Source organism: Lampetra planeri, chromosome 23 (assembly GCF_965212315.1).
Source record: "Lampetra planeri chromosome 23, kcLamPlan1.2.h2, whole genome shotgun sequence".
NCBI lineage: Eukaryota > Metazoa > Chordata > Hyperoartia > Petromyzontiformes > Petromyzontidae > Lampetra > Lampetra planeri.
Genome location: NC_136129.1, coordinates 10,409,937 through 10,435,429, shown reverse-complemented (window position 1 = coordinate 10,435,429; position 25,493 = coordinate 10,409,937). Strand labels below are relative to the sequence as shown.

Below are 25,493 nucleotides of genomic sequence, written 5' to 3'. Positions count from 1 at the left end.
CTACCTCGCCAGGTATACAGGAGGTCGTGGGTTCGATCCCCACCCTTAACCCCTGCTGTATATTTGGAGATGTTAACTACCTCGCCAGGTATACAGGAGGTCGTGGGTTCGATCCCGACCCTTAACCCCTGCTGCTGTATATTTGGAGTTTGCGATGTCTCTCTCTCTCTCTGTGGTTGTATGGAATTTTCTCCACGTCCTCCGGTTTTCCCCTCCACCTTTAAAAACACGCGTTTAGAGTGTTTGGCTGCTAGAAATGTCCACGTGATAAGCCACTTCGTTGAGGAATCACGTGTGGCCAGGTCGCTTCTGAAAAGAGTTACATAGCTCAGTGGACCTTACCTGGTATGATAATAATACTAATAAACATTTTTAAGTTGTAATAGTTTAATGCATTCAGTGCCGAGCGCTGAGCGCACTTGGCACCGCGCGCTTGTGCGCCACGGCGACCACTGAGGTGGTGACACACGTTTAAACAAAAGTGCCTCGAGATAAAATAAAATAAACATCGAAGGTAACGCACGAACAGATGCTCCCCCTGCTGATTATACCCGCTATTTAATCTGACAAATGTTTGTATTCTGCTTATCTGCTGCCACCGTGAGAAGCCACCACAGACGATCGCGATAGATGAACGTGGAGAAACACGGAGGCAGTCGCAGTGTGATCTGTGCGCTCCAAGCGAGGTGTTGGCGCTCGTTGTCATCGTCGGTACCGAGGGGGAGACCGCCCCCTGGTTTCGCGTCACCCTGCGGGATCCGCGTGTCCGTGCGCGCGTGCGCGCGTGCGTGTATGTCGAAGGGAGGAGCGGTGGTGTAGTGGTTAGCGCTACGCTGCGCTACGAACCTGGCGACCGCGAGTTCGATTCCCGCTCGCGGCCAACACCGGTGACGATTATCTGAACCGGTCCTGGGCCTCCCCTAGGTCGACTCAGCCTCAAATGAGTACCTGGTGCGGTGCGTAAAAACATCGCCACTGAGGAGGCAAAGGCGGCCAGGCGTGGTGCTGGCCACCCACCCCCTCGTGCGCCGTTCCGGCCTTCATAGGTGCTCGCTAACAGCACTTGCCCCAACAGTCAGTTAAGACTGCACGGGGGATCTTTGTCTTTGTATGTCGAAGTGCACCTCAAAGTGCACCTGGCCTGCCACTGACGCCGTGGTGACGTCGCCGTCCCTTCGTGGCGAATGGCGGCTGTGTTGGCGTTGTGTTGAACTTATTTCGCGTCGTACGGAGGCAGCCGCGATCATCTGAGTTGCGTGTCCGTGCAGCGGGGGCAGCTGTCCCAGAGCCACGTGGGACGCGGTGCCCGTCACGAGTGCGTTGCGTTCCTGGCCAGCGTGGGCTTCAAGCTGGGGGGGGGGGGGGGCTCACACGAGCGATGGCTTCCTCAGGGCACCGAGTACTGCTGACACCCCCCTCCCCCACCCTCGTTACCGCCCTTCCCTCGCACGGTGCGGCCGCCCACGGGAGCGTCGCAGGGACCACGAGCGGTGGCACGCGGCGATGCTGGGACTCCGTCCAGGCAGCAGGATGCACGGGAACGCGACCCCTGAGTAGAGCACAGCACGTGGGGGGGGGGGGGCTAGGAAACTCAACACGTTCGTCAATAACAGTGCGGCCTTCAAAGTCTAAATACATAATGGGCGACGTTTCGAGTAATGACCTACAGCGCAAAGTCATTGAGCGCTGTTGGTCGATCGGCGAGATGTCAACTACCTCGCCTGGTCTACAGGAGGGCGTGGGTTCAATGCCGACCCTGACGTCTGCTACATTTTTGGAGTTACACAACAACAACACGTACACAAACACAGGTGTTACACAGCAACATCAACATGGTAGACCTACACACAGGTGTTGCATAACAACAACAACACGTACACCTACACAGGTGTTACACAACAACAACAGGTACACCTACACACAGGTGTTGCACAACAACAACAACAACACGTACACACAGGTGTTACACAACAACAACAGGTACACCTACACACAGGTGTTGCACGCATTCGTTAGAACTGGCCAATCGCTGAGCCCATATGATGCAGGGAACCTCCTGCAAAGGCGTCTTGGGTCATCATTACTGTACTGGCACTAATTGCATCCACCACGCGTGAATATTCAACATGCACCCCCCCAGCCTACCCCCAAAAAGCCGTGCAATTAATAATGTAAAAAGGTAAGCAAATAGATGTGAATCATTTGCTGTGGCCACTTGGCAGGGCCTGCTCGTTGGCACCTCTCCCTGGGCAATGCGCGGCTTGAAGGCGGCGTGCTGGGAGGCTTCAATCACAACTCCCAGAATAGCCACAAGCAGCAGCAGCAGCTATAGCAGCAGCAGCTACAGCAGCTACAGCAGCAGCTACGGCTCACACGCACGTGACACCACCAGCACCACCATCACCACCACCAGCATCGCCATCATCAGCACCACCACCACCACCAGCAGCACCACCACCAGCACTACCAGCACCACCAGCACCACCAGCAGCATCGCCACCATCAGCACCAGCAGCAGCACCACCACCAACAGCACCAGCACCAGCAGCACCACCAGCACCACCACCTGCACCACCAGCAGCACCAGCAGCAGCACCACCAGCACCACCACCAGCAGCACCACCAGCACCACCAGCAGCAGCACCACCACCACCAGCAGCACCACCAGCACCACCAGCAGCACCACCACCAGCACCACCACCACCTGCACCACCAGCAGCACCAGCAGCAGCACCACCAGCACCACCACCACCTGCACCACCAGCAGCACCAGCAGCAGCACCACCACCACCACCACCAGCAGCACCACCAGCACCACCAGCAGCACCACCACCAGCACCACCACCACCAGCACCACCACCACCAGCAGCACCACCACCAGCACCACCACCACCAGCACTACCAGCACCACCAGCAGCACCACCACCAGCACCACCACCACCAGCACTACCAGCACCACCAGCAGCACCACCACCAGCACCACCACCACCAGCACTACCAGCACCACCAGCACCACCACCACCAGCACCACCACCACCAGCACCACCAGCAGCATCGCCACCATCAGCACCACCACCACCAGCACCACCACCAACAGCACCAGCACCACCACCGCCACATGATCCAGGTTGAAACCGAGCCCATCCAATCCATCCACGGCAAATGTGACCCGCCGCTTGACGTGTGCGGCGTTTATTTATTGCAGCGTCATGACGCGCGTCGTGCGACACGTTCCCGATGTGAATGATGACGAACGAGACGGAAGCATATTTGGCCTCGTGTCATCATCGCATTTGACCCCCCCCCCTCTCGTCACCCCCCCTCCCCTCCTCCACATTTCCCCACCGCCGCGTTTATAAGCGACAACGTTGATGTCCGATCACCGAGCCAGAGTTAATTGTGCGAGAGATGTCAGCCTTTCTTCTCAAAATATTTGTCAACTCTATGTAAATACGCCGACAGCTATGCTCATTAAAGTGTTTGCTGCCGCTCCGTTGGCAGCGGTACACAAACAACAAATAACAACAACAGCCCTCAACGCAGCCGTCAATAACACCGTGGCATTAAATTGAACAAAATTACAATTAGCGATGTTTCAAAATATCGCGTATTATTTATTCATTCTCTTTTATGTGCCGTGAAAAAGTGCCACTGCCACAAGTTTATTGCCCAAGTAAAGCCCATTGAGTCATACAAATTTTGAGACCGCAGTGTTATTGACGAATGTGTTGAGTATATATATTATTTATTAATAGTCAGACAATGACAGATTTACACGCACGGTATATGGCTTTTGTTTTAAAAGGAACTTCGTCACAAAGCATTGCAAGCGCAATTCGTGCCTAAATCGCAGTGGGAGCGTTAAATTATTGCTAAAGTCGGTGATATTTTCATGAATTGTATCCTCATCATGGGACCTCCTTTGCCAGTACAAAAATATGATCATCGGTTTTTCCCCTTTTTTTCTGGCAACAAAACAGGTGTTAAGATGTTAAAACACCAAACTGAAACCTTTTACAAGGAATCATATTTGCATTAACCACAATACTTGTGGTCAGAATGCAAACAAAAAACATACGAGGCTTAAAAGAAAGCTGTCTCTGGTGTGGACCAATCCATTTCAAAGACCGAATTTTCACAATAAACGACATAAACAACATGTACCACCAAACCCTGCAGCCATAGCTGGCTGCATGAGTCACTCCACAACATCAGGAGCATCCGTCACACCTGGCGCCTCACACCTGGGCACGTCACACCTGGCCACGTCACACCTGGCCTCATCACACCTGGCCTCGTCACACCTGGCCTCGTCACACCTGGCCTCGTCACACCTGGCCTCGTCACACCTGCCTGCAGGCAATAACAAAAAATTACGACTTGTGTTTTTTCATCACAAAGCTCCCTTTGAAATCCTCCATCCAATCGTGGATATGTTTGCTGAGGCTGGCGGTGTTTGTGTGACCCGTCAATGGGGGGAGACACACAGCAGGCTGGCGGCACACTCCGTGTTGTGTGCGCGTGTACACGGTGTGTCTACACGCGTGTGTGTACACGGGTGTGTGTCTACACGCGTATGTGTCTACATGCGTGTGTGTCTACACACACGCGTGTGTCTACACGCGTGTGGTGTGAGTCACCCGTTTGAAAAATGCGCTCATAAAAAAAGGGCCGATTCATAAAAAATCCTGAAAGCAACAATGGTGAAATGGCTAAACAAATACCGCAATTATTTAAAAGCGCGTCAAACGAATGCTCACTTAAGCAGAACCTATCGCGTGCAGTGGGGGGTGGGGTCAGGCTGCTGGCCGCCGCAGAGCAACCTCGCCCTGCAGCGTGCCACGATGCTGCCATCGCTGCACGCGAGCCCCAAGTGGAATGAACCCAGAGACCCGAGTTCAATTCCCGACCACGCAAGACGAACGCGAAGCGAGCCCCAGGTGGAATGAACCCAGAGACCCGAGTTCAATTCCCGACCACGCAAGACGAACGCGAAGCAAGCCCCAAGTGGAATGAACCCAGAGACCCGAGTTCAATTCCCGACCACACAAGACGAACGCGAAGCGAGCCCCAGGTGGAATGAACCCAGAGACCCGAGTTCAATTCCCGACCACGCAAGACGAACGCGAAGCAAGCCCCAAGTGGAATGAACCCAGAGACCCGAGTTCAATTCCCGACCACGCAAGACGAACGCGAAGCGAGCCCCAGGTGGAATGAACCCAGAGACCCGAGTTCAATTCCCGGTCGCGTCCGACATCGGCGCAGAATGATATGTGAATCGGTTCTTTGAGCCCACCCCCATCACCTTACCCGCAATGATCAAGCACGGTGAATTATAGTAAAACCGCCGTCACGATCGGCACGGCGTGTGAGAGGTAGGTCTTCATTCAGCGCTATATTGACAAAGGGGAAATCAATGATTACGCTCGTTATTAATAAGCTGCACCACTCCGGCAATAATTCACGCGTGCGAGAGTCCCCGAGTGGCTGAACGCGTGTGCGCTCCTTGAATACTGGACATCAAACCCATTCATTTGGCACCACGCGGCGATTTAGTCCCAGAAATACCATTGATCACAGGAAGAAGAAAAAAAATCTACATCAGAAGGGTGATCTATGTATGCAAAACATGAAGTGAAAAAACCTCCCACCTTAAAACCATTGATTGCAAACATAAAATTGTGGCCTGCGACCGTCTCTCGTGTCAATCAATACCGCAGTGGCATTACATTCCAACTGTGCAGTCATTAGGGGCGCGCTCGCTTTTTGCTGCGGATTATTTCCAACATCGCGGTGTGCGGCTGGCTGGCTGGGGGGGGGTGGTGTTCTTTTCCGTAATGGTCCTAATGCAGGCTTCTTAACGATACATCAATCTGGGCCGCGGGACGCGTATACGCTGAGACTCCATTACGCAGAGCGGTGGTCAGGCTCTTTAGTTACCCCAACAAGCACGGAGGAGGAGGAGGATGAGTGCTCGTGCACATCCATGGCTTTCTGTAATGCTTGCCTACTTGTGTTCGTGCTTGAACGTATTTTCGTTTTTAGTTCGGTTCATTTATTAGGTAGAGCCCTGTGAGCCATGCGGCTCTTGACTCGGGTGCAACCGCAACAAAGAAAAACACGAACAAAGAACATCTTAAAGTGACTGCGCGCAACAGAAACATCCAGGAAAAAACAGGAAAGCCTTCCAGAGTAATGAACGCGTGCCGCGTGTGCTGTGACATATGGGCCAGAAATGCAGACGCGCTGTTTAAGAAGAACGTGCCAAGAAGGGAGAGTGCACACACACACAGACACACTGGCGAATGGAGAGGCGCAACACTTGGAATGACATCGGAGGGACAGACAGAGAGAGGCACGCGCGGCTGGTGGGCTCCAGACGTCGTTCACAGACGCAAGTCACTCAAAAGCGGTGAAGTAATTGAGAACAGTGAAGTCGGCTTGGGTAGCATGTGCCGGCGGAAGGGACGATGGCCAATGGTGAGGAATAAACGACAGTGGTGGCCAAGGAATGAGATATTGTCCTAGCGCACGCCTTTCTCTCTCGAGAGAGAGAGAGAGAGGATGTGAATGTCGAGCTTGCATCTCTCCGTGCTTCTCTAACCACTCTCTTGGGAATGGCCACGTGCCTGGACCACGTCATAGCACTGATTAAACACTTTCGCTTTTTAAGGCGCATCGGCACTGCATTCGCTACCCCATTAATGTATTCGCCTCTGTTTGGCCGTTTGGTGTTTGATAGCAATGTCAACTTGCTGCTGCTGCACAGCACTCGTCCGCTCTCTTTACGACAGTGTGCGGACTCCAGAGGCGCCACGAGGAGGAACCCCAGACACGAGCGGCAAGGCAGCAGCAGCAGCCACGCGGTGAGGCGTTGCCAACAATTGCCCAAGCTCTGCGGTCTTCTAAATGTTAAGATGTTATCGGCCAATTAATGAGTGTTTACATGTGGGAGGAAAGCAGAGCACCGAGAGAAACCCGACGCGTGCGACGGAACAGACGGCACAGAGGGAACAGAGAGCAGAGAAGGAACAATCGGTACAGACGGAACAGACGGAACAGACGATAGAGACCGTACAGACGTAACAGACGGAACAGACGGCACAGGTGCCGTCTACATTTTTTGCCATACCGCATTCTCCCGGCGAGCCAGGGTACAGGCTCCTCCTCATCGACACCCACGCGAATGGAGTTTCGTACCATCCGTGTATGATCCACCAACCCTAGCCTCGAGTACTGGATTACAGGCCACGTGGTAGGCACCACCGCACGTGGAAGGCGCGGAGAAGGAGCCCACTTGGATGTCTCCCATGGTCATTCACGACTGACTCGATGGTCGGCAGGTCTGGTTTGTATATTAACATAATTGGGCACTTTAATTTGGCTCGCGTTCATTCAGGGATGAATACAATGAAATAATTGAGCATACAGATGAATACACATTGAATTAATGAACAAACTGTGGTTTTATTGCATGTTATCATTTTATTTGAAGGTCGATACGTCATCATAGCGTCCGCGTTTAATATAATGACACATCACCACAATTATGTTAACGCAGCGAGGTTGGTGTGTCTGCAAACTTGGCTACGACCCCGCGTCAAGAGACACGCTCCGTCAATAAGACAAATAAAAAAAATCACCGCTATTGTTTATAACTTTACACGACTCGATATGCCTGTTTGTGGCCGCCTGCGTTATCCCACTCGCTATTAATTTACTTCGTTTATATTTTATTCATGCGTTGCTACCTCGCCCAGCACTCTCACTGATGCACGTCAGTGCTGTCCTGTGCACACCGTGCAAGTCAATGTTAAATAAACCCTTATTTATGATAATAATTATTATTACTCTACGGGACGCCTCCTTCAAGTGTAAATCACATATGCTCTAGGATTATTAAACGAGTGAATAATCGACTGAACAGCTCGTCCAGTTGATGAATGTATAATTGCATATATATGGTAGGCCTCATTCATGAATGAATAATGAAACGAATGGCTTGCCTCGTTTATGGATACTGTGAGGAATGAATGGCCAGTCTTGTTCGAGAATGAATAATGCATTAATGACTTGAAGTTACACGGCAAAATTAAGTGACAAAAATAAATTATCGGACACTAGCGCCTCCTTCACGCATCTGTGTTGCACACATCCTGCGATCACGTGACCATTGGTTCAACACCAGCAACTCTGAACCTGCTTTGGTATTCAGTGTCTCATCAGCAGTCAGGCTCGCTCGAAGGGACATACATTCGAAGGGAAGCGTATTGTCTAATTATTGATTATTTCTCACACTATCCACAACGACGCGAACGAATACCGGGACTTTATTTAAAAAATAAAGGTTTGCTGGCTGGCTGGCTTCCTAGCTGGCGGCCTGGCTGGCTGTCAGGGTCGCGGTGGGCGTCGTGATGGTGGCGTGTGGGTGCTGGGGGCCTTCGTGTACCGCAGGAGACTTGGGTTGGCGTTCAGCTTTCATTCGTGATAGCCAAGTCGCTTCTGAAAAGTTAATAGCTCAGTGGGCTTCACCTGGTTTGGGTTTTATTTGTATATATAATTTAAAGTGGTTTGTTTACCTTCACTATACTTTGCATTCCTGTCGTGTTTTGTGTTGTGTGTTGTTGTAACGTTCTGGCTTTCCCCAACTGGACATCCGTGAAAAAGAGCTTTATAGCTCATCGGATTCCTCCAGTTTAAATAATTAAGGCTTCATTCTGATTTCTGATCTTCTCCAGTCGCTCGCCGGCTGTGGCGACTTCTTCTCGTCGGATTGAGGGTTGGGCAATGCTGCTCAGCACGAGAGGCCACGGTGGAGGCGTCGGGCGGAGAGTTCCCGAGATGATGCTGATGGTGCTGATGGTGCTGATGGTGCTGATGGTGCTGATGGTGCTGATGGTGCTGATGGTGCTGATGGTGCTGATGGTGCTGATGGTGCTGATGGTGCTGATGGTGCTGATGGTGCTGATGGTGCGCGTCGTCGAGTGGAGCGAGCGGGAATCGAACTCGGGTGGCCGGGTTCGTGGCGCAGCGCGCTAACCACTACACCACCGCTCCCCAAACCCCCCACACCCCGCCCCTCCCCCACACACCCCGCCCCTCTCCCCACACACCCCGCCCCTCCCCAATCACCGCCATTCGCCACTAAGTGGCGGTAACGTCACCACGGCGCCTGTGCCAGGCCAGGTGCACTTTGAGGCCACCACGTGATGTGTCGAAGTTTCGCCGACAGGAGGTCACGGGACAGACCCAGCAGGTGCCATGGGTCGAGTGACTGAGACGACCGGTAGATGCACCACCTGTTGTACCCCCCACTGTGCTAACTTGCTGCACTTTATCTGCCTGGCGCTCCACTCGTTGTTGTGAGCGTCGCTCCTCTACCCCCCCACCACACCCCGCCCCTCCCCCCATACACTCCGCCCCTCCCCCCATACACCCCGCCCCTCCCCCACCACACCCCGCCCCCTGTGACGTCACGGCGCTGGTCTCGCGAGAACTCGCGGCGCCATTCAAACTCTTCGCCGCCATCGTCGCTCGCGCCGGGCCGAGCGAAGTCGACGGGGTCCCCCCTCACCGCGGCAATCGGCACCCACCGCAATCGACACAACAACGACAACAACAACCAAACAAGACATCGCTTTGAAGAGAGAAAGTCTCAGCCATGTCTACCGACGCGGTGACGGAGCTGGCCGCCTCGCTCGCCAAGGCCAAAGTGGAGGCGGCGCTCGTGAGCTTCAAGGGAGAGTGCCTCAAGCTCAACACGGCCGAGGACGGTGAGGCAGGCTGGCTTGTGAGGGAGGCAGGCTGGCGGGCAGGCAGGCTGTGAGGGAGGCAGGCAGTGAGGCGGGGAGGGAGGGGAAGGCCGCCGTTATGAGTCGCGCGGCGGCGGCTTGCTCGTGAGCGACGGCCGTCGAGCCTCTCTCGCCTCGCGTGCAGTGCGGCGCTCCGTTTCAGAACGAAACAAACTAAACAAAGTCCCGCAAGCAGCGGGCAGCCGCGTCCCCTTCCCCCTCAGCCATTCAAGTTGCCGGGAGGAGGGGGGCGGACGAGGGGGTAAAGGGGGAGGGGCGGGTGGTCGGGGTCACGTGACGAGGGAACCGGGATCTTCCGGAAGACGTCTTCCGTGTTTGGAAGATGGCGGTGGTGCTTGGGAGGGCGGCCGCAGAGAGAGGGGAAAAAACGCAGAGGGGGGGGGGGCATCTTCCGGAAGGCTCCACCGGTGGCGCTTGTTGCTAAGATACCGCAACGCCGCGGTTGCCGGGCAACGGGGCCGAACGGCCAGCAACATGCAGCGCTGTTCCCAGATGTAATCAATAAAGCTTCAAATCTAGAATCAATAGAGTTTATACTTTATTGCCATGAGCGAGGCTATTTGAAGTGCATTGCGGGGGGTGGGAGGGGAATTAAACGTTTAGTTTATTTAGTAAATTATTCATAAACATTAATAATGTTATTTTTATTCTTATATTTATTTTATTACAAAGTTGTGTGTATGTACAGTGTATCGATGTTGAACTTTACTTAGCTAACCGTGCTAATTGGACCTCCTGCAGTGTGGTGGTGGTGGAACGCAGTGTGGTTGAGATTAAACAGTGCGGTTGGACCTCGATATGGGAAGAGGAATCGATTAGTAGAGTTCATGGGAGATCGTAAACCATGGCAGTAGCGATAGCAGAGTGACGAGGAGGCGACTGACTGCTGATGACCGAGTGACCGGAGTGAATTGCCGATGGGTTCTCATCCAACCTGATTGCTTTACTTAGAATGATATCGGCTGAGAGTTCCACCAGATACATGAGAGGAGTATTCCAACTTCATAAACAATAACGAGCCTTTATTCCGGATGGCTGGCGATACGGGTTGGAGGAGGCGTTGCTGCTTTATAGGGGGGCATGTTTTAGAAGTTTTTTCGGTAAAGTCACGTAGGTAAAAATAAATAATATAAATAATAAATCACGACGTTTCGGAGGCAACACAAGTCTCCGTCATCAGGTGGGACCGTCACAGCTACATTTACTGACGGTCCCACCTGATGACGGAGACTTGTGTTGCCTCCGAAACGTGATTTATCATTTTTATTTATATTATTTTTATTATTTATTTTTACCTACGTGACTTTACCGAAAAAAACAAAGAGTATGAATCCTTGCAGTCACGAAAGCTTCAAATCTATAATGTTTTAGAAGGTTTCTGCTGCTGCTGCTGATGTCACCAATAAACCGGCGATCGCCTCTCCCGCGCCTGAGCACGTGGTGGTGGAGGAAGCGTGGCGATTCTTAGGTTTCAAAGCGTGTTGTTGGCTCGGATGCTGAACGAAGCCCAAACTAAATCGTGTTTAAAATACACGGCGACGTATGGTCACACGTCCACGAGTGCTTTTCACAGAAAGCTGATCATTATTAAAATCAAGTTGTGTTTTTATGCCCATGTGAGAGATTGGTGGGGGGGGGGGGCTATGCTTGACTGCTGCGCACAACCGTGTACCACCAAGTAAAATGCCATATTCCCGTGGCAGGGAAGTTGATGCATAAGGCAGTCGTTCTCTAATATCATTAGCCGTGGCCTATCCACTGCTGATTGAGGGACTCTCCAAGCTGCCACCGTCCCTCACGATCGATCCTGCATGTAACACCCCGCGTACAACCTGCCCACGAGACGATGTTGCGCCATCTCCTCGGTAAATGTCCCTTCGGAATTCGTTACATTCCGTGGCTGCCGCTCCATTATTCTTGGCCATGGTGTACCATCATCCCTTCTAGCGACCTGCCCAAGCTGCGCTCTTCATAAGAGTTCGTCATCCACCTGCACATCTTCTCCAATCCATCTGCTATTCTCGCAGTCGAATTCCACGTACGCAGTGCTCGTTTGCGTGTTTTTGAGTGCGGTTGTTAGCATGCCGGATGGTCTCTCATTGTGTATGAACGTACTGCCTGCGAAAGGACTACCTCGTTTGGAAAGTGGCCAAGGCGTAGCTTGCCCTGACCTTGGACCACGGTGGGAGGATACAGACACAGAGGACAAAGACCTCTGGCTTGGCAGTTGATCCAACATTATAGCAATATAGAGCGATGCAAGCTCCTATTATTAATTCAGATTGCTTCAGGTGCATGGACTGATCAATGCCTTGGTCACATAATGTGTTGTGTAGAAACGATTCAAAGTCACCCCGCGTATGTTATTTATAAAGGGAACTGTTCTCTGCGGCCATCGATTATCATTCAAAAACTTGTCACTTTCTCTGCGCTAAAAATGCATTTGTCAATGGGAAGTGATGAACAGTAATTCGCCTGCTTCTATCGTGTTACCGTGCTGTGGTTTAACCCTCGCTCTCGGAGAGTGGAATCATAAAATTACAATTTTGCACATTTGGTATTCGTGCCAAACTTATAGCGGATGTATGTATGTTGAACTTCTTTCGCACCGTACATAGCCAACCTTGATAATTAATCGGAGGATGGCTGTCAAGAAGGTGCTGTGTTTCACAGACAGAGTCTGCAGTAGAGGGGCAATTTGGCTATGCGAATGACAATTGTGTGATACGGTAATACCTGGTATTGTTTCGAATTTGCACAATGATGCCGGCATTAGTGATGTCACAGACGATGTTATCGTGCAATGTGAAGCCGATGACGTGAAGTGTTTTTACGGTGACGATACCTGCAGCAAACATCAGGGAAGAGGCCTGTCGGATTCAAACCACGAACCTCTGCAACGAGCGGCTGATGCGCTACTGGTGGGCCCTGTCACCGCAGAGATGTGTTGGTGCGAGAGGAATTCACTGTTTTTCTTATTGTTCTGTGCAGACTCCAGCATCCGTTGAAACCGTAAATATGTAGTACTCTTGAAAATCCATTCACAATGCTCATCATTTTGTACACGGTACAATTCCCATCCTTTTAAGAATTGAACCTCAAATGCAGGACCTCTGACATTATATCACCAGGCTTGGTGACCTGAACGCCTGATTAAAAATATATATTTTAAACTAATGGGTGAATTTCTTGTGCAATTTGTTCCAGTGCAATACGGGCACAATTACTGCATGTAGCAAGCAACTAATTTCAGGAACAACTTGAAACAGAAAGCTGCCTTGTGGGAGGACCCAGAGAGTCTCTGCCAGTACCTCGCCACTTTGTCCCACATGTTTTAGTTTCAGTTGATAAACGGCTCGGCGCTAATTTTCATTAATCGGGCCAGTATAAGATTTCACCCTCTTCTAAATATCTTAACTATAATTGCATCACCCCACAAAGCCACGCTTGGGGAAGGCCAAGTGCTGCGCTCCAGCCCATGAGTTGCCCCACATGGTCAGTGTGAAAGGCAAGCTCTCTGAGTGTATTGCACGAACAGGGTTACCACGTGGAAGGACGTGGGTGGGGGGGAGGTAGCGACAGAGCCTCCTTATTCGGGGCATAGGCGGTCGTTATGGCCAGGTGGCCACTATGTAAAGCTTCTCTTTAACAAGGTTTCCTCCATCTCGGGATGCAAGAGAGGGCGCGGGCGTGTGCGGGGATGGCGATAACAGTTGGCGGCCGTTAAAATGAAATACCGCATCCAGTGGAAGCCAACTTCTAATGAGGCTCTCACCGCTGGCGGGCTCTCGGTAGCGTCAATCAACTTCTAATTGTAACGGCTTGCCGAGCAGCCCCGGAAAATCAAACCCATTAGTTAGGTTTTTTCACCCTATTAATATTCCGCGTGTAAGGCACGCGCCGCTTCAAACGAGCATAAATAAAGGCGCATGCTCTAGGCACATCGGATCGCGGCTCGTAAATTTGCCGAGTGCTGACCCGTTGGCCATTATCTTTGCACTCTCCGCACGCCTTCCACAAACATCTCTTGTACGTTATTTACGACATTACCCCCGAGCAGTACAGGGGCCGCAAAGCTCTCATATTTCAGATCTCACGAGCACCGGTGTCGCACGCTTTGGCTGGGGAATGCATGCAAACAACAATTCACAAGCCCTGAGCTCGCAGCAGCAGCAGCAGCAGGTGAACACCTCCGCCCCTTTCATTACCCTCGTCGAAGTGGATCATACAATAGCTGGGCGACGAATTTCATCTTTCTGTCCGCATCCGAGCCTTTTTCCATGATTGATCTGCAGCATTGATCCTAGAATCAGACTGTTCTAAGAGCTCAGTAATTATTACCTAATCACACCTGCCTATTGCTTTGATAAGTGTTTTGAGGCTCTTTGCTTGATGATGGGCTTGCTTATTTTATTATTTGTTTTGCATACCTGGGTGTTCATAAGCAGCATCTCCGGCTCGTTTTCTCGCTTTATAATTTAATTTCATACTGCTTTGGGAGCTTTGAAGCAGAGAAGTTGTATAGGCTTGCAAAGAAAATAAAACATCTATTTTTTTTTTAAATGACTGCACTCATCTTCCAAATGTACAATATTTGTAGAGCTCAGGTTACTTTGCCACGTTCCGCTTCACGTTTTCTCCCTGCTTTGGGAATTAAATGAACCAACCACGCAATTCATTTCTGTATGACAACATTTACGGTGCCTTGCTTGTGGTTCAATTGTGTGCCATGGTCTTTGGCCACTTACATGGTAGCTTGGATGTAACAATGCATTGATTCCTCCAGTCATGTCATTGAGAAGTGAATTTGGGAAGGGATGGATTTTAAACACAACATGCGATATTTTTGCATCGGCTTCTCCAGTATCTGCCTACCCATAGTAACAAACACAATATAACTGGCATTGACCAAACACCCCAATGCTGAAAATGTACCTGCAAATTACTCATTTTGGATCACGCGCAGCAACATCGACCCTCATGCGAACATTTGGCATGACCCTCCTAGAAATGTCTTGAGACTTTCTTGGCTAAGCCCGTGTAATAATAATACATAATAATCATGGTAGAAAGAACATTTTACAACATTAGCATTTACTCCTGGGACGTGACGTAGCAATAGGAGGCATGTTTTAAAAGTGCAAGGGCTTGCATGTGGAATAGTCCGGAGAAGCCGTGGGTCAGCGTGGCTTGGTGCTAACGGGGGAAATATAGAACAATGGATTTTTCTGCATTGCGCTCTGCTACCACAACACCTATAACACCTGTTATTTTGCATTGTGGTCACCCATTCAAGCACTTACCAGGCTCAAACCCCTCTTAACCTCCGAGGCCTGGCGAGATCAGGTCCATTACGAGTTATTTGTTCCTCGGCTTTTTTGTTGTTGTCAAGGTGCAGCCATGCAATGGTTTGTTCAAACCACTGCTAGTGGAAGGGCTTCCCCTGTAGGGAGCTCTAGATAGCCCCTCTCGAGGGTATTTTGGCCTGCTTTTACACACAGATCAGACATATCTTGTGTCGTTAAAGGCATTTAATTTCTCCGTGAATGCGTCTGTGGGGTGCTCTAATCAGGGCTGCTGACGAGCGGCGCTTACGTGGGCAGCGACTCCAGCGTCTCACGTTGTGCTTCTCTCCCCGCAGCGGGCGTGGTGGTGACGGCCATTGAGAAGTGCGAGCACATGGAGGCGCTCAGCCTGGAGGGCAACACCATTGGGGTGGAGGCCGCCAAAGCCATCGCCACGGCGCTCGCCGAGAAGCCCCACTTCCAGGTGCGTGGTGCTCGCCCACGCGGCGTGACACGCGTGTTGACAGGTGACACGCTTGTCAGGTTCTACACGGCACGTGCCACCTGCCGTGCCACTTGTTGCTTCACGTGCCATGTGTACTCGGGTTGTCGCAGCATGGCGATACTGTGATATAAGATCCGTGATAATCGTATTAACGTTTTTCTAAAATAGCGTCGTTCGGTGATTATCGTAGAACAAAATATATACGAATAAACAATAGCTCACGTTCATGATCATAATTAAAGTTCTAAAAACAGCTATTGCCCATTAAAGTAGTGCTTTGTAAAACGATTTCTGGAGTAATTGATTGCATAATTGTGATATGATGATTTACGTACTCTTGTTTCATTAATTCTCGTGTTACTGAAAACACAAGGCAGGCTTATTATAATAGTAATATATCAATGCACGAAACAAAAGCCTAAAAATATGACATACAATTACAGAGTTCAGCTAAAACTGATCTCCGATTAGCAGGGGTGGACTACGTGCGGTGCGCAAGAAGTTCTACATACATACAAACAACAACACACACATATCGTCATATCGTGTAATGTAATACCGTATCGTGAACAATGGTCACGGCAGCCCACGATATGCTTTTAGCGGCTGTCACGGTGCGGTCCTCCGATGGCGGTTATTCTCGGCTTTTCGTCTCCAGTCACGTGCCGGGCCGTTCAATACCAGAGCGTTCATAATTTAAGCCACGTATCGATCGCGAGCATTACAAATAATGGGTAATAACACTTGAAGAAATGGAATTATGAAGTGGCTACGAGAAATTAGGTGATGTTAGATTGAATGAACTGGTTTAAAGGCTGCGGAGACTGGCTGGCAAGTTTGGTGAGTTAATTAGTTTATTTTGGCAGGTTGATGTGTTTTTTATGCAAAAAATATATTTTCGACCTTGTGTATTGGTCGTAAAATAACAGCGCAACAGAAGTCCTATTCTACACAGTCCCTGCGGGCTACAGATGAAGCCTCCAGCTTCTTTAGGCACCGTGATATTGCACGGCAGCATAAATGCCGAGTGAAAAAAATGAATGTTCAATGTTCTAGGCGGTAATGTTTCACTGGAAGGAATAGTGCGGCGTTAGGTTGGTTGTGTAAGGTACACCTTGATGTGTTGGCTGGTACTTTTAAACCAAACGGATTTGGTTTATAGGCGTCGGTGGGCTGTGAATTTGAGAAGAGTAGAATGTAAACCTTGAAATTATATCCTCAATAAGGAAACTCTTATCACCGAAGCTGATGGCAATCTACTCGGTTAGAAGGGGATCATTAATTTGTGATGACTGGTGACTGGTACAAATTATGGTCTTATTACTGAATAGGGCATGTCAAGGATTTAAAATAGCCTCTTGCAGACACACGGCACACACTGTTATTGATTGGCTGTTGTCTATCCAGTGCCAAAGGAATAATATTTCTGCCACCACTTGACTTCGTTCATCACTAACGTTGCAAATCCCCTGTCTTTGTTACCGGTTTTTGGCTTTGCCGATAGCCATGCCCCCCCCCACATCCCTTAGTCTTTCCTCACTTCTTAATTACCCGATGCATCACGTTCTAGCCGAAATATTCCAGAGCAGGTGAGTGGCGCATGGCGCCTAGCACTGGACGGGGCTGGCTGGGAGATTGTCTCCCCGGCGCGCGCCGGTCAGTCCGCAAAAATCCCGACGAAGCGCGGCTCGCCGCCGCTGCCTGCGCCATGCCGTTACCGCCGGAGCGAACCCGTGCGGACGTGAGCAACATCTGGCAAGGTGCAGTGTAGGGTGCCGTGGAGGGTGCCGTGGAGGGTGTGGGCGGAGAAAAATACCCGTGCACCAGACCCAGCCACAAGCCAGAAGCGCTGAAACCACGCTGCCTCGTTTAACCCGTTGAAGGCCGAATAGCCAGGAGCGGCCTCCCGTGCACCGGGCCCGCAGAGCGCCCGAAAACCGCCTTGGGTGTTTTTTGGCGACCTCAAATTATTTGAACTCGTCGAAAAGTGAAGCTGGAGAGAGATGGGGGTTATTTTTGTATTGATTTTATCTTAAGCATTAAAGGTAAATATGTACAACTGAGTGTTCATCTTAATATAGGTGCCCTTGTCAAAACATCTGTGTGGAAAACAGAATTTAGCCTGCTGCCAAAGTCTCCTCAGTCTCGATCAGAGGTGTTCATTCAACGCTCTTTCCCATTCTCAACTCGTGTATCCCCACGGTTGACTCTTATGTGCAAGCCTCGAACTGCAATTAAAAAAACATATTGATATGCCAAAATCGTAGCTTATTTAAAACCAAAGGTAGCGCAGCGTGGCGTAGCGCCTGGGCGGGCCAATAGTCTCGAGGTTATCCAGAGAGCCCCAGAGGTGTGTGGTTAATTGGCCGATATGTCAGCCGCGCTCACTGCCCGCACGGACTCCTTATCGATGGAAAGCTGTTGGCCACACGCACAACTTATTGCAAGCCGTCGAGTCGTGGGAGGCTGTTTCTTTTTTATTATTTTGTTTTGGTATCATTGCCGCCTGATAAATATCCAATGAAGTTAAACAATAATGCATTGAATGGTTTGCTCTCCATTAGTATTGGGTTAGTTCTTCTTTGTAGACATCTTTTCTTTATCTAAAGTTTTTACTTGGGTTTAAAAAAATATTTTTTCTGTGATTTTTCTTTATACTTTGCAATGCCAGACACATTAATTATCTGGAATTCTGTTGTTTATTACATTTTTTACTTGCATAAATTGGATTACTATTGCAACATTTTAATTGTCAATATTATTAGCATTTTTTACAAATGGTTTAATGTCTTCCTTTCAATTTGTATAATTAATTTGTGCAAGGTAGCGGAGAAAATGTTTATCTGGAACGTGCAGTGAGCATTGCGCAACACCTTGTGTCGGAGACCAGCCCCCAGAAGGTGATGTCCTAAAACTACTGCTGAAATAAATAATTTTGCGAACTTTATCCACACTCGGGGTCACACATTCCATATGCCCCGCAGAGAGTGTTTAATCATTTTGGTAATCAAGGCGAAATGTTTAATTCTCAGAGCTGAAATATATCTGGATGAAGGTAGTCAAAAACAATATATGACATCGTGGGGGTTTATTTGCAGTCATTTGTAACCGGTGTGTGACCATTAACTGCTGCACTTGAGAACCCGATTTAATAGCAGGTGGTGTTTAAGCTTCAAACCTAGGAGATCATCTGTCCTGGCTCACGCTTCTGACTTGACATCGGTCCCAAGCCACCTGCCCCACCGCTCTCTTCCCTTGCCCTGTGTTTGACGCGTGCGTCGTGTACAGCGCGTGCGCGTGAAGGCCCCCGGACATTACGATGCACGTCTCCTGCATTTGTATTCAAGAGGCATGTTTCCAGTTGCACGGCAGAGAAAACAAAGGCTTAGAAATGCAAAACCACCCCACAGGCCAGCGGCCTCAAGGATGCAAAACACATCTTGAATGCCAGAAAAATAGAGCAGAGTGCAGCGTACTTTTATCCACGAACACTGGCGATGTTTGGCCTCGTGACCTGAGACCATGAGGCTTGACCGTGTGCACTGGCCCACGCTCAGGGCCACGTTTGTAAAAAAAAAAATCTAATTCGGCGTGAGCATTGCCGATTCTGGCATTGTCGTCACACATTCGGAAGCGGCTCTAAGACTCGTGCACGTTGCCGGCGATCCCCAGCCACGAGGAAGGAGGCTAATTTGTTTTGCCATTGCAGCCGCACACGCAGGCAGCTAGCCAGCCAGCCCGCTCGCCAACTCGCAAAGTGCCGCGTGCGGCTCTGGGCCGCCGTGGCCTCGCTGTGGCAGCTTTTGGGGGGGGGGGGGGGGGGGGTGCCGTCGCACGGCGGTGACTTCTTAACCTCGTTTGTGGCCATGAACAGCAGCGGCCGCCACCAAAACACGCTCACCTGCGCTCGGCCCATTCAACTTATGTTTCTCCCTGGTATTAACCAATCCGCATGCCACAGCTGGCAGAAGGGTCACCACTATCGGGGGCTCCAGAGAGTCCCTCTTCATGGTTATTTTTTCCAACTGTTCCACGCTCGCAGAAGTGGGAGTGCCCATACTTGATCCCACCCCCCCTCCACCACACGACACTTGCCAATGGACTTTATGTGGTGTACCCTTTTTGGGTGAACAGAGGTGGGGAGTATAAAAAACTGTGCACGGTTGCAACTACTGCACCGGGAGATCAAACCGGCGACCTCAGTACTGCACTACCAGCGCGTGTTGGTTATTACACACGGCAGATTGTGAGTCATGATGTAAAAAATATTATATGACGACAGTCAGTATCACAGTAAAAGAAATCCCGTGCCCGTAAGGTTCAACAACTTGCCACCATCTGACGCTTTGCTGATAAGACTAAAAGAAATGAAACTAGTTCAGAGTTTGCCTCCTTAATCTGTGCCGCCATCCCGTAGGTTGATGGACCTAAGTGATTTTATGTTTTGGAGGCAGCAGACACTACTCTATTTATTGCACATTAAACATATATGGTTTGCTTTTAATCTTAAAAACGAATCATTTTCATTTCGGTATGCACAGTGCTGAATTTTTTGTTCCACCAAAACATTGGGTGTTAACTCACGGTGCATCAAACTTTAATCTGTAAGCGTCAGCCTGTCCCCCGACTGACACAGGCAGTTGGGTTTCAAGCCCGCGGCCTCTCATCGCTCACTTCTCAACCGAGCGGCTCGGCATCTCGCGGGACCCCGCGCTTTTATAGGCATCTCAGCCGTCCTCTTTAAAGCCTTCCCGTCCATAATCGATCCACCAACCCCAGCCTTTGTAAGTGGGCAAATTGCACCGCAAAGAAGGCAGTAAGCAAAAGGGAGTCGCGTGCGTGTGCACACGCGCCCGTCTCTTGCCCCCCCCGCCAATCCCCGTGTATTAATGGTCGTGCAGGGCACCGCGTCTCGCGCGTTTTAGGTGGCCGGCAAATCCCACCGTTGTTGAATAGCGGCGGCGCCGCCACCGTCGAAATTTGTAGCGGTGCGCGGGACGACCAATCGGCCCGAACCGAACTCTTGGGCACGGCAAATAGTCATGGCATCCCGAGGTGTGGAAGCCCTGACCCCTGACCTCCACTGCCGCCTCGCGCTTAAACGCCACCGAGGCTCAGCGTAAGAACATAATCATTTTATGTAATGGAGAAAGGCCTTCCTGCCCATCTGGCTATGCGCGTTTTATGCGTTCAGCTATTCGCTAATACGAATTTAATTCGCGTAATGCTTACTGTAGTGTCGTAGATCTCTTTCCGAATATTTTCTGCCCCCCCCCCCCCCTCGTGCCCCCACGACCTATGTATGATGTTTGTGTTTTTCTTTCCTCTCTGCTTGTTAAACAACACGATAGTCCTTTGCACTTTGCAGTGGGCCCTAAGCCAAAGCTCGTTTCTTTGGACACTTTCATTGAGGCTTCGAGGTAGCTGAAGAGTTAAAAAGCGGAGTGACACCACTGCCTGGGAAGAGAAATCGGCGCAGCCTTGAGGCTGCATCAACGACAAATGCGCCTCATATGGCACGCATCTGAAAACGCAACCCTGCCGTCAGATGACATAGCTGTTGGTGTACCAGTCGTGGCTTGATAGCCCGAGGATATCACTACCGAAGATCGGTTCTTCTGGAGGGAGATTTTCGATCCCGTAGCCGCGTTGAACGTGCCAGCCCGGGGTACATGCTGTGTGTGTGTGTGCATTGGAGTGTGGTTCTCCGTGAAGCTGATGTTGCTATAGATCTATCCAACCAAATGACGACATTTCGATTTAAAGCTTTCGTGACTGCAGGGATTCATCTTCTTGGTTCTTTCGGTAAAGTCACGTAGAAGGGAAATAATAAAATAATAAAAATAAAGCATAATAAAATAATTCTCACGACGTTTCGGCCACAACGCAAACAGCCGTCCTCAGGTGCGTTGTGGCCGAAACATCATGAGAATTATTTTATTATGTTTTATTTTTATTATTTTATTATTTCCCTTCTACGTGACTTTACCGAAATAACCAAGAAGACAAACGACGACAGTTGTGTTTCTTTATTAAGAAAGAAAATTACATGAAAGGCTCTCATGGCAAGAACAAAGGCCTTCCCAAGGTTAGATGCCACTCCGGGGCTGCCACAGAGCTGTGCATGTGTGCACATGAAAGGGTCTCTATAGAGACGCCTCTCTCCAAGATAATTTATATAATGCACGCTCGCACAACCTCGACTCACATGATAAGGCATCTTCCTGCTCGGAGGAACGAAGGCGTATCTGACAGCACAAGGGTAGGTTTTTTTCTCTCCGCCCTAAGAGAGTAACGAGCCGGTGACGCAAATGGGAATAGGGTGAGCCTTTTCCGTGGCATTTCATCAACACAACGAGACATTCTCATCACGTGCTCACCGCTGGAAACCTCGGCAATGAAATGCAGAACAAAGTCGAACCAAAGCGCTTAAATAAATGTACAATGGGTAGAGAAGTTTGAACACAATTCCTCACCGCAGCCAAAGAATAATTATATTCCCAGACCGGTTTGCCATTCGAGCCACACGAAAGACAAGACCACCAACACATTTGTGAGTGTGGCACCGCTGCCAAGCATTGCACGTGTATAACGTTTTGCGGTCGGGTGTGCGCCCGTGTGCAAATCCACGTAACTTGCGTTACGTTACGAATGCGGCCGTTGACGAGGCTGGAATCCCTAGGACCGCAGGAAGGCAAGCAGACACTCGTGACGGACTGACGCTGTCAACACATCCACACGTGTGTAATGTGTTGCATGCAGTTTGCGACGGAGTTTATGTGTGTGAAGCTAGGGGGGAAGGACCATCTGCAAACTGGCTGCTCTAAAATGCTTGCATTGGTCCACTTTGGCTCCTCATTCCTGGCTGTTTTGTAAAGATGCGTCACTAACGTTTCCCTTGTCGTTGCAGAGGGCTCTTTGGAGCGACATGTTCACGGGACGACTTCGCACAGAAATCCCGCCAGCGTTGGTAAGTTATGATTTCGGTAAACAAAAATAATCGGATTTTTTTTGTTGCTCGTTTTTACAAATGACAAAAGGTAATGCATTTGCATGTGTGGCACGGAATCCATCAACGGCCGCGGATCGTTTGCGGTCGGTGCATTCCCAACTTTTACTTCCAGGAGTGTGGATTGATGAGGAGGACGGCTGTATCTATCAGATGTCCTTGCAGCGGAGTCTCGAGTCATTTCTTGCAGGGAAAGGAGTATAAGCACGCCGACAGTGCGAGTCATTGTTTGTGAGACGGCTTCAAAACCAACGCAACTCCCACCTCTCTTCTCTCCCACCACCGCCACCTCCCGACGCAGTCCGTGTCATCCCACAATTGTGTTATGTAAATAATATATGCAGGTTGCATGCCAACTAATTTCCAAACAATTTAGATTTTTTTTTTGTCTTTTTAACAAGGCATGCATTTCCTTCCAAATTGAAAATTGAGCCGTAAAAGCATTAGTGAGCACAGAGCAGCAGTAATATTGTACTCATCAGCCGAAAATAATATACTACCACACGCTGCACGCTGCGCTGTGTTAACGAGATCTAACGACATGAACAATATGCACGGGTGTATTTAACATATTAATTTTAAAGAAATACTATTTGTATGAGAGAAGCCAAGGGGGGTCAGTGTTTGTGTGTGTGTGAGAAACAGCCGAAGGATGCATGCTCACAAGTTGCCACTCACACCTTGTGCACATCTCTCAAGGGGGTGATTACACTGCAAAGCTGTCGGCTATTTTGGGGACATGAGATACAGCGGAAGGGTTGGTTGGCTCGTGCCGCGGTGAAATCTTTGCAGGATACTCTTTATTTTTGTTCCTTCATGCACGAGTTGGGAGCGATGGCACAGTGGATCGTGCGCTGTTCTGTGATTTCCCATCGGTGGCGAGTGATACCTCAACCGGTCCTGGCCACCCCTCCTCCACTCCCATTTCACCCAACCCACATTGTTGACCAGTATGGTGAAGTATGGTCAAACAAACCCCATGACCAACCCGGTGTGGGGGAGGCCTTCATCAAGTAGTGGATGGACAAGAGGGTTTCAAATTGGTATTAATTGTTAAGTCCTGCACGTCTCGTTTTCTGGCTCGTGTGCAGTCTGCTGGGAAAGATTTAATACATTTTTATCTGGTCAATTTAGCGAAGAGAAAACAGGAGCTCACTTGCAAGACCCCTGCCCCCCTCCATCTTGCATAGCGGCCGTGTGTGTGTGCAAATAAATACCCAATTACATCCCAACAAACATGGAAAGAGAATCCGTGTCAACCTACGCTCGCCGTCAAATCCGCCGGTTTTTTTCTATTCCTGCCTCCCGTTTGGGACGGTAACGTGACGAGAGCGCAAAGGGAAACGTGAAGACCGCGTGTCCTTTTTTTATGTAACACCGCGCGTGGCGCAAAGCATAAAAAAAACGCTTTGTTTGTGCATCGCCGGTTGCTGAATGCTAATCTCGTAATCCCACTGTGACGAGGCCGCCACCGTGGCAGCGAGAGGAAGGTACACATGGGTTGGTGTGGAACGGGTGTTCTGCCCCGCATTCGACGACATCCACGCTCGTTCGTTGATTTTACATTCTTAGCAAAAAAAACTTTTCCTTCTGCTCTTGTCATTTCTTTCATCGAATCCATAAACTGCAGGTTGATCTTTTCGCACGCACGCACGCATAGATCGGCAGGGTGGCGTCGTGGTAACACTTGTGCCTCAAAGCAAGAAGGACCTGGGTTTGTTCCTTACTCTAAACAATAGCAACATCAGCCCCTCCTGTGAAAATGTACGCTCCTGAAAATTAGTCTTGAGACTCAGTGAGACTTTCTTGGGTAAACAAGCATAATAACAACAAATAAGATCTATGGAAGTGTAGCTTGTTTGACATCTTTACAATGTCCACATAATGATGACCGTTATTTATTCAGTAAGGCCTCAAATTTTTCTCTGGGGGCTTCCGCATGGGAGTGTTTGGTCAATTCCCCTTATGAGTGTTTTGCTTGTGGGAGAAAACCGGAAGGACCCAGAGGGGAAAACACTCAAACGTCCACACGTGTGTGGATTTAAGATTAAGGTTGCTGCACTGCCATCTCATGGCCTCCTCGCAGCTCAGCTAGCGGGTTTGGGAGTTCCACCAAGTCCGTGTGATGCACCAGCCCTTTGCCTCCAAAGCGCCGAATCACAGAGGACGCGTCCTCTGGTCTAACACGGTTTGAGACTAGGCTCGAAAGAAAGCTGTCTCTGGTATGGACCAAACAAGTTTCAAAGACAATGCATATATTATCAGAGTACGTTTTTTGTTTGCATTCTGACCACAAGTATTGTGGTTAATGCACACGTGATTCCTTGTAAAAGGTTTCAGTTTTGTGTTTTAACATCTTAACACCTGTTTTGTTGCCAGAAAAAAGGGGGAAACCCTATTCTCATATTTTGGTACTGGCAAAGGAGAGGCCCCATGATGCTTGGAGAGTATTTGGCTGCTATAAATTTCCACATGGTAAGCCACTTAGTTGCGCTATCATTTGTGGCCAGGTCACTGCTGAAAAAGAGCTATATAGCTCAGTGGGCCTTACCTGGTGAAATAAAAATAGCTGTTTTTTAAATATCTTTGGCTGTTTTGTATACACTGTTCCTTGCCATAGACACATGGAGTTTCCATTAGCACATCACGAGTGCGAGTAGAGTTGAGCGCAACCCAACGCTCGTTTGATCATCGGCAAGGCTGCGAAGGGGACCGACTCGGGGCGCACCTGGCCGGGGTGGCACACCGTAAGGCACCACCCAGGCCAGATGCCATCGTGTGAGCGTGGGGGTCTTTTAAAACTAGTTACTTGTCCAGCAAAATGGCCTCGGTGGCAATGTTTTGTGCATTCACGCACATGCACGGTTTTGTTCCTTCATTGT

General features: G+C 49.8%; 1 protein-coding gene across 4 annotated transcripts in view; it reads left to right on the top strand.

Moving 5' to 3' along the window:
* The first annotated feature begins 9,529 nt into the window (after nucleotides 1-9,529).
* Nucleotides 9,530-25,493, top strand: part of RANGAP1 (Ran GTPase activating protein 1) — a 36,479-nt gene continuing 20,515 nt past the window's right edge. For all 4 annotated transcript variants that reach the window (XM_078605254.1, XM_078605252.1, XM_078605253.1 and 1 more), the window contains exons 1-3: nucleotides 9,530-9,773; nucleotides 15,454-15,581; nucleotides 22,513-22,572. In XM_078605254.1, the coding sequence (XP_078461380.1) occupies nucleotides 9,662-9,773; nucleotides 15,454-15,581; nucleotides 22,513-22,572 (300 nt within the window). In that variant the 5' untranslated portion in view covers nucleotides 9,530-9,661. The remainder of the gene's footprint in view (nucleotides 9,774-15,453; nucleotides 15,582-22,512; nucleotides 22,573-25,493) is intronic.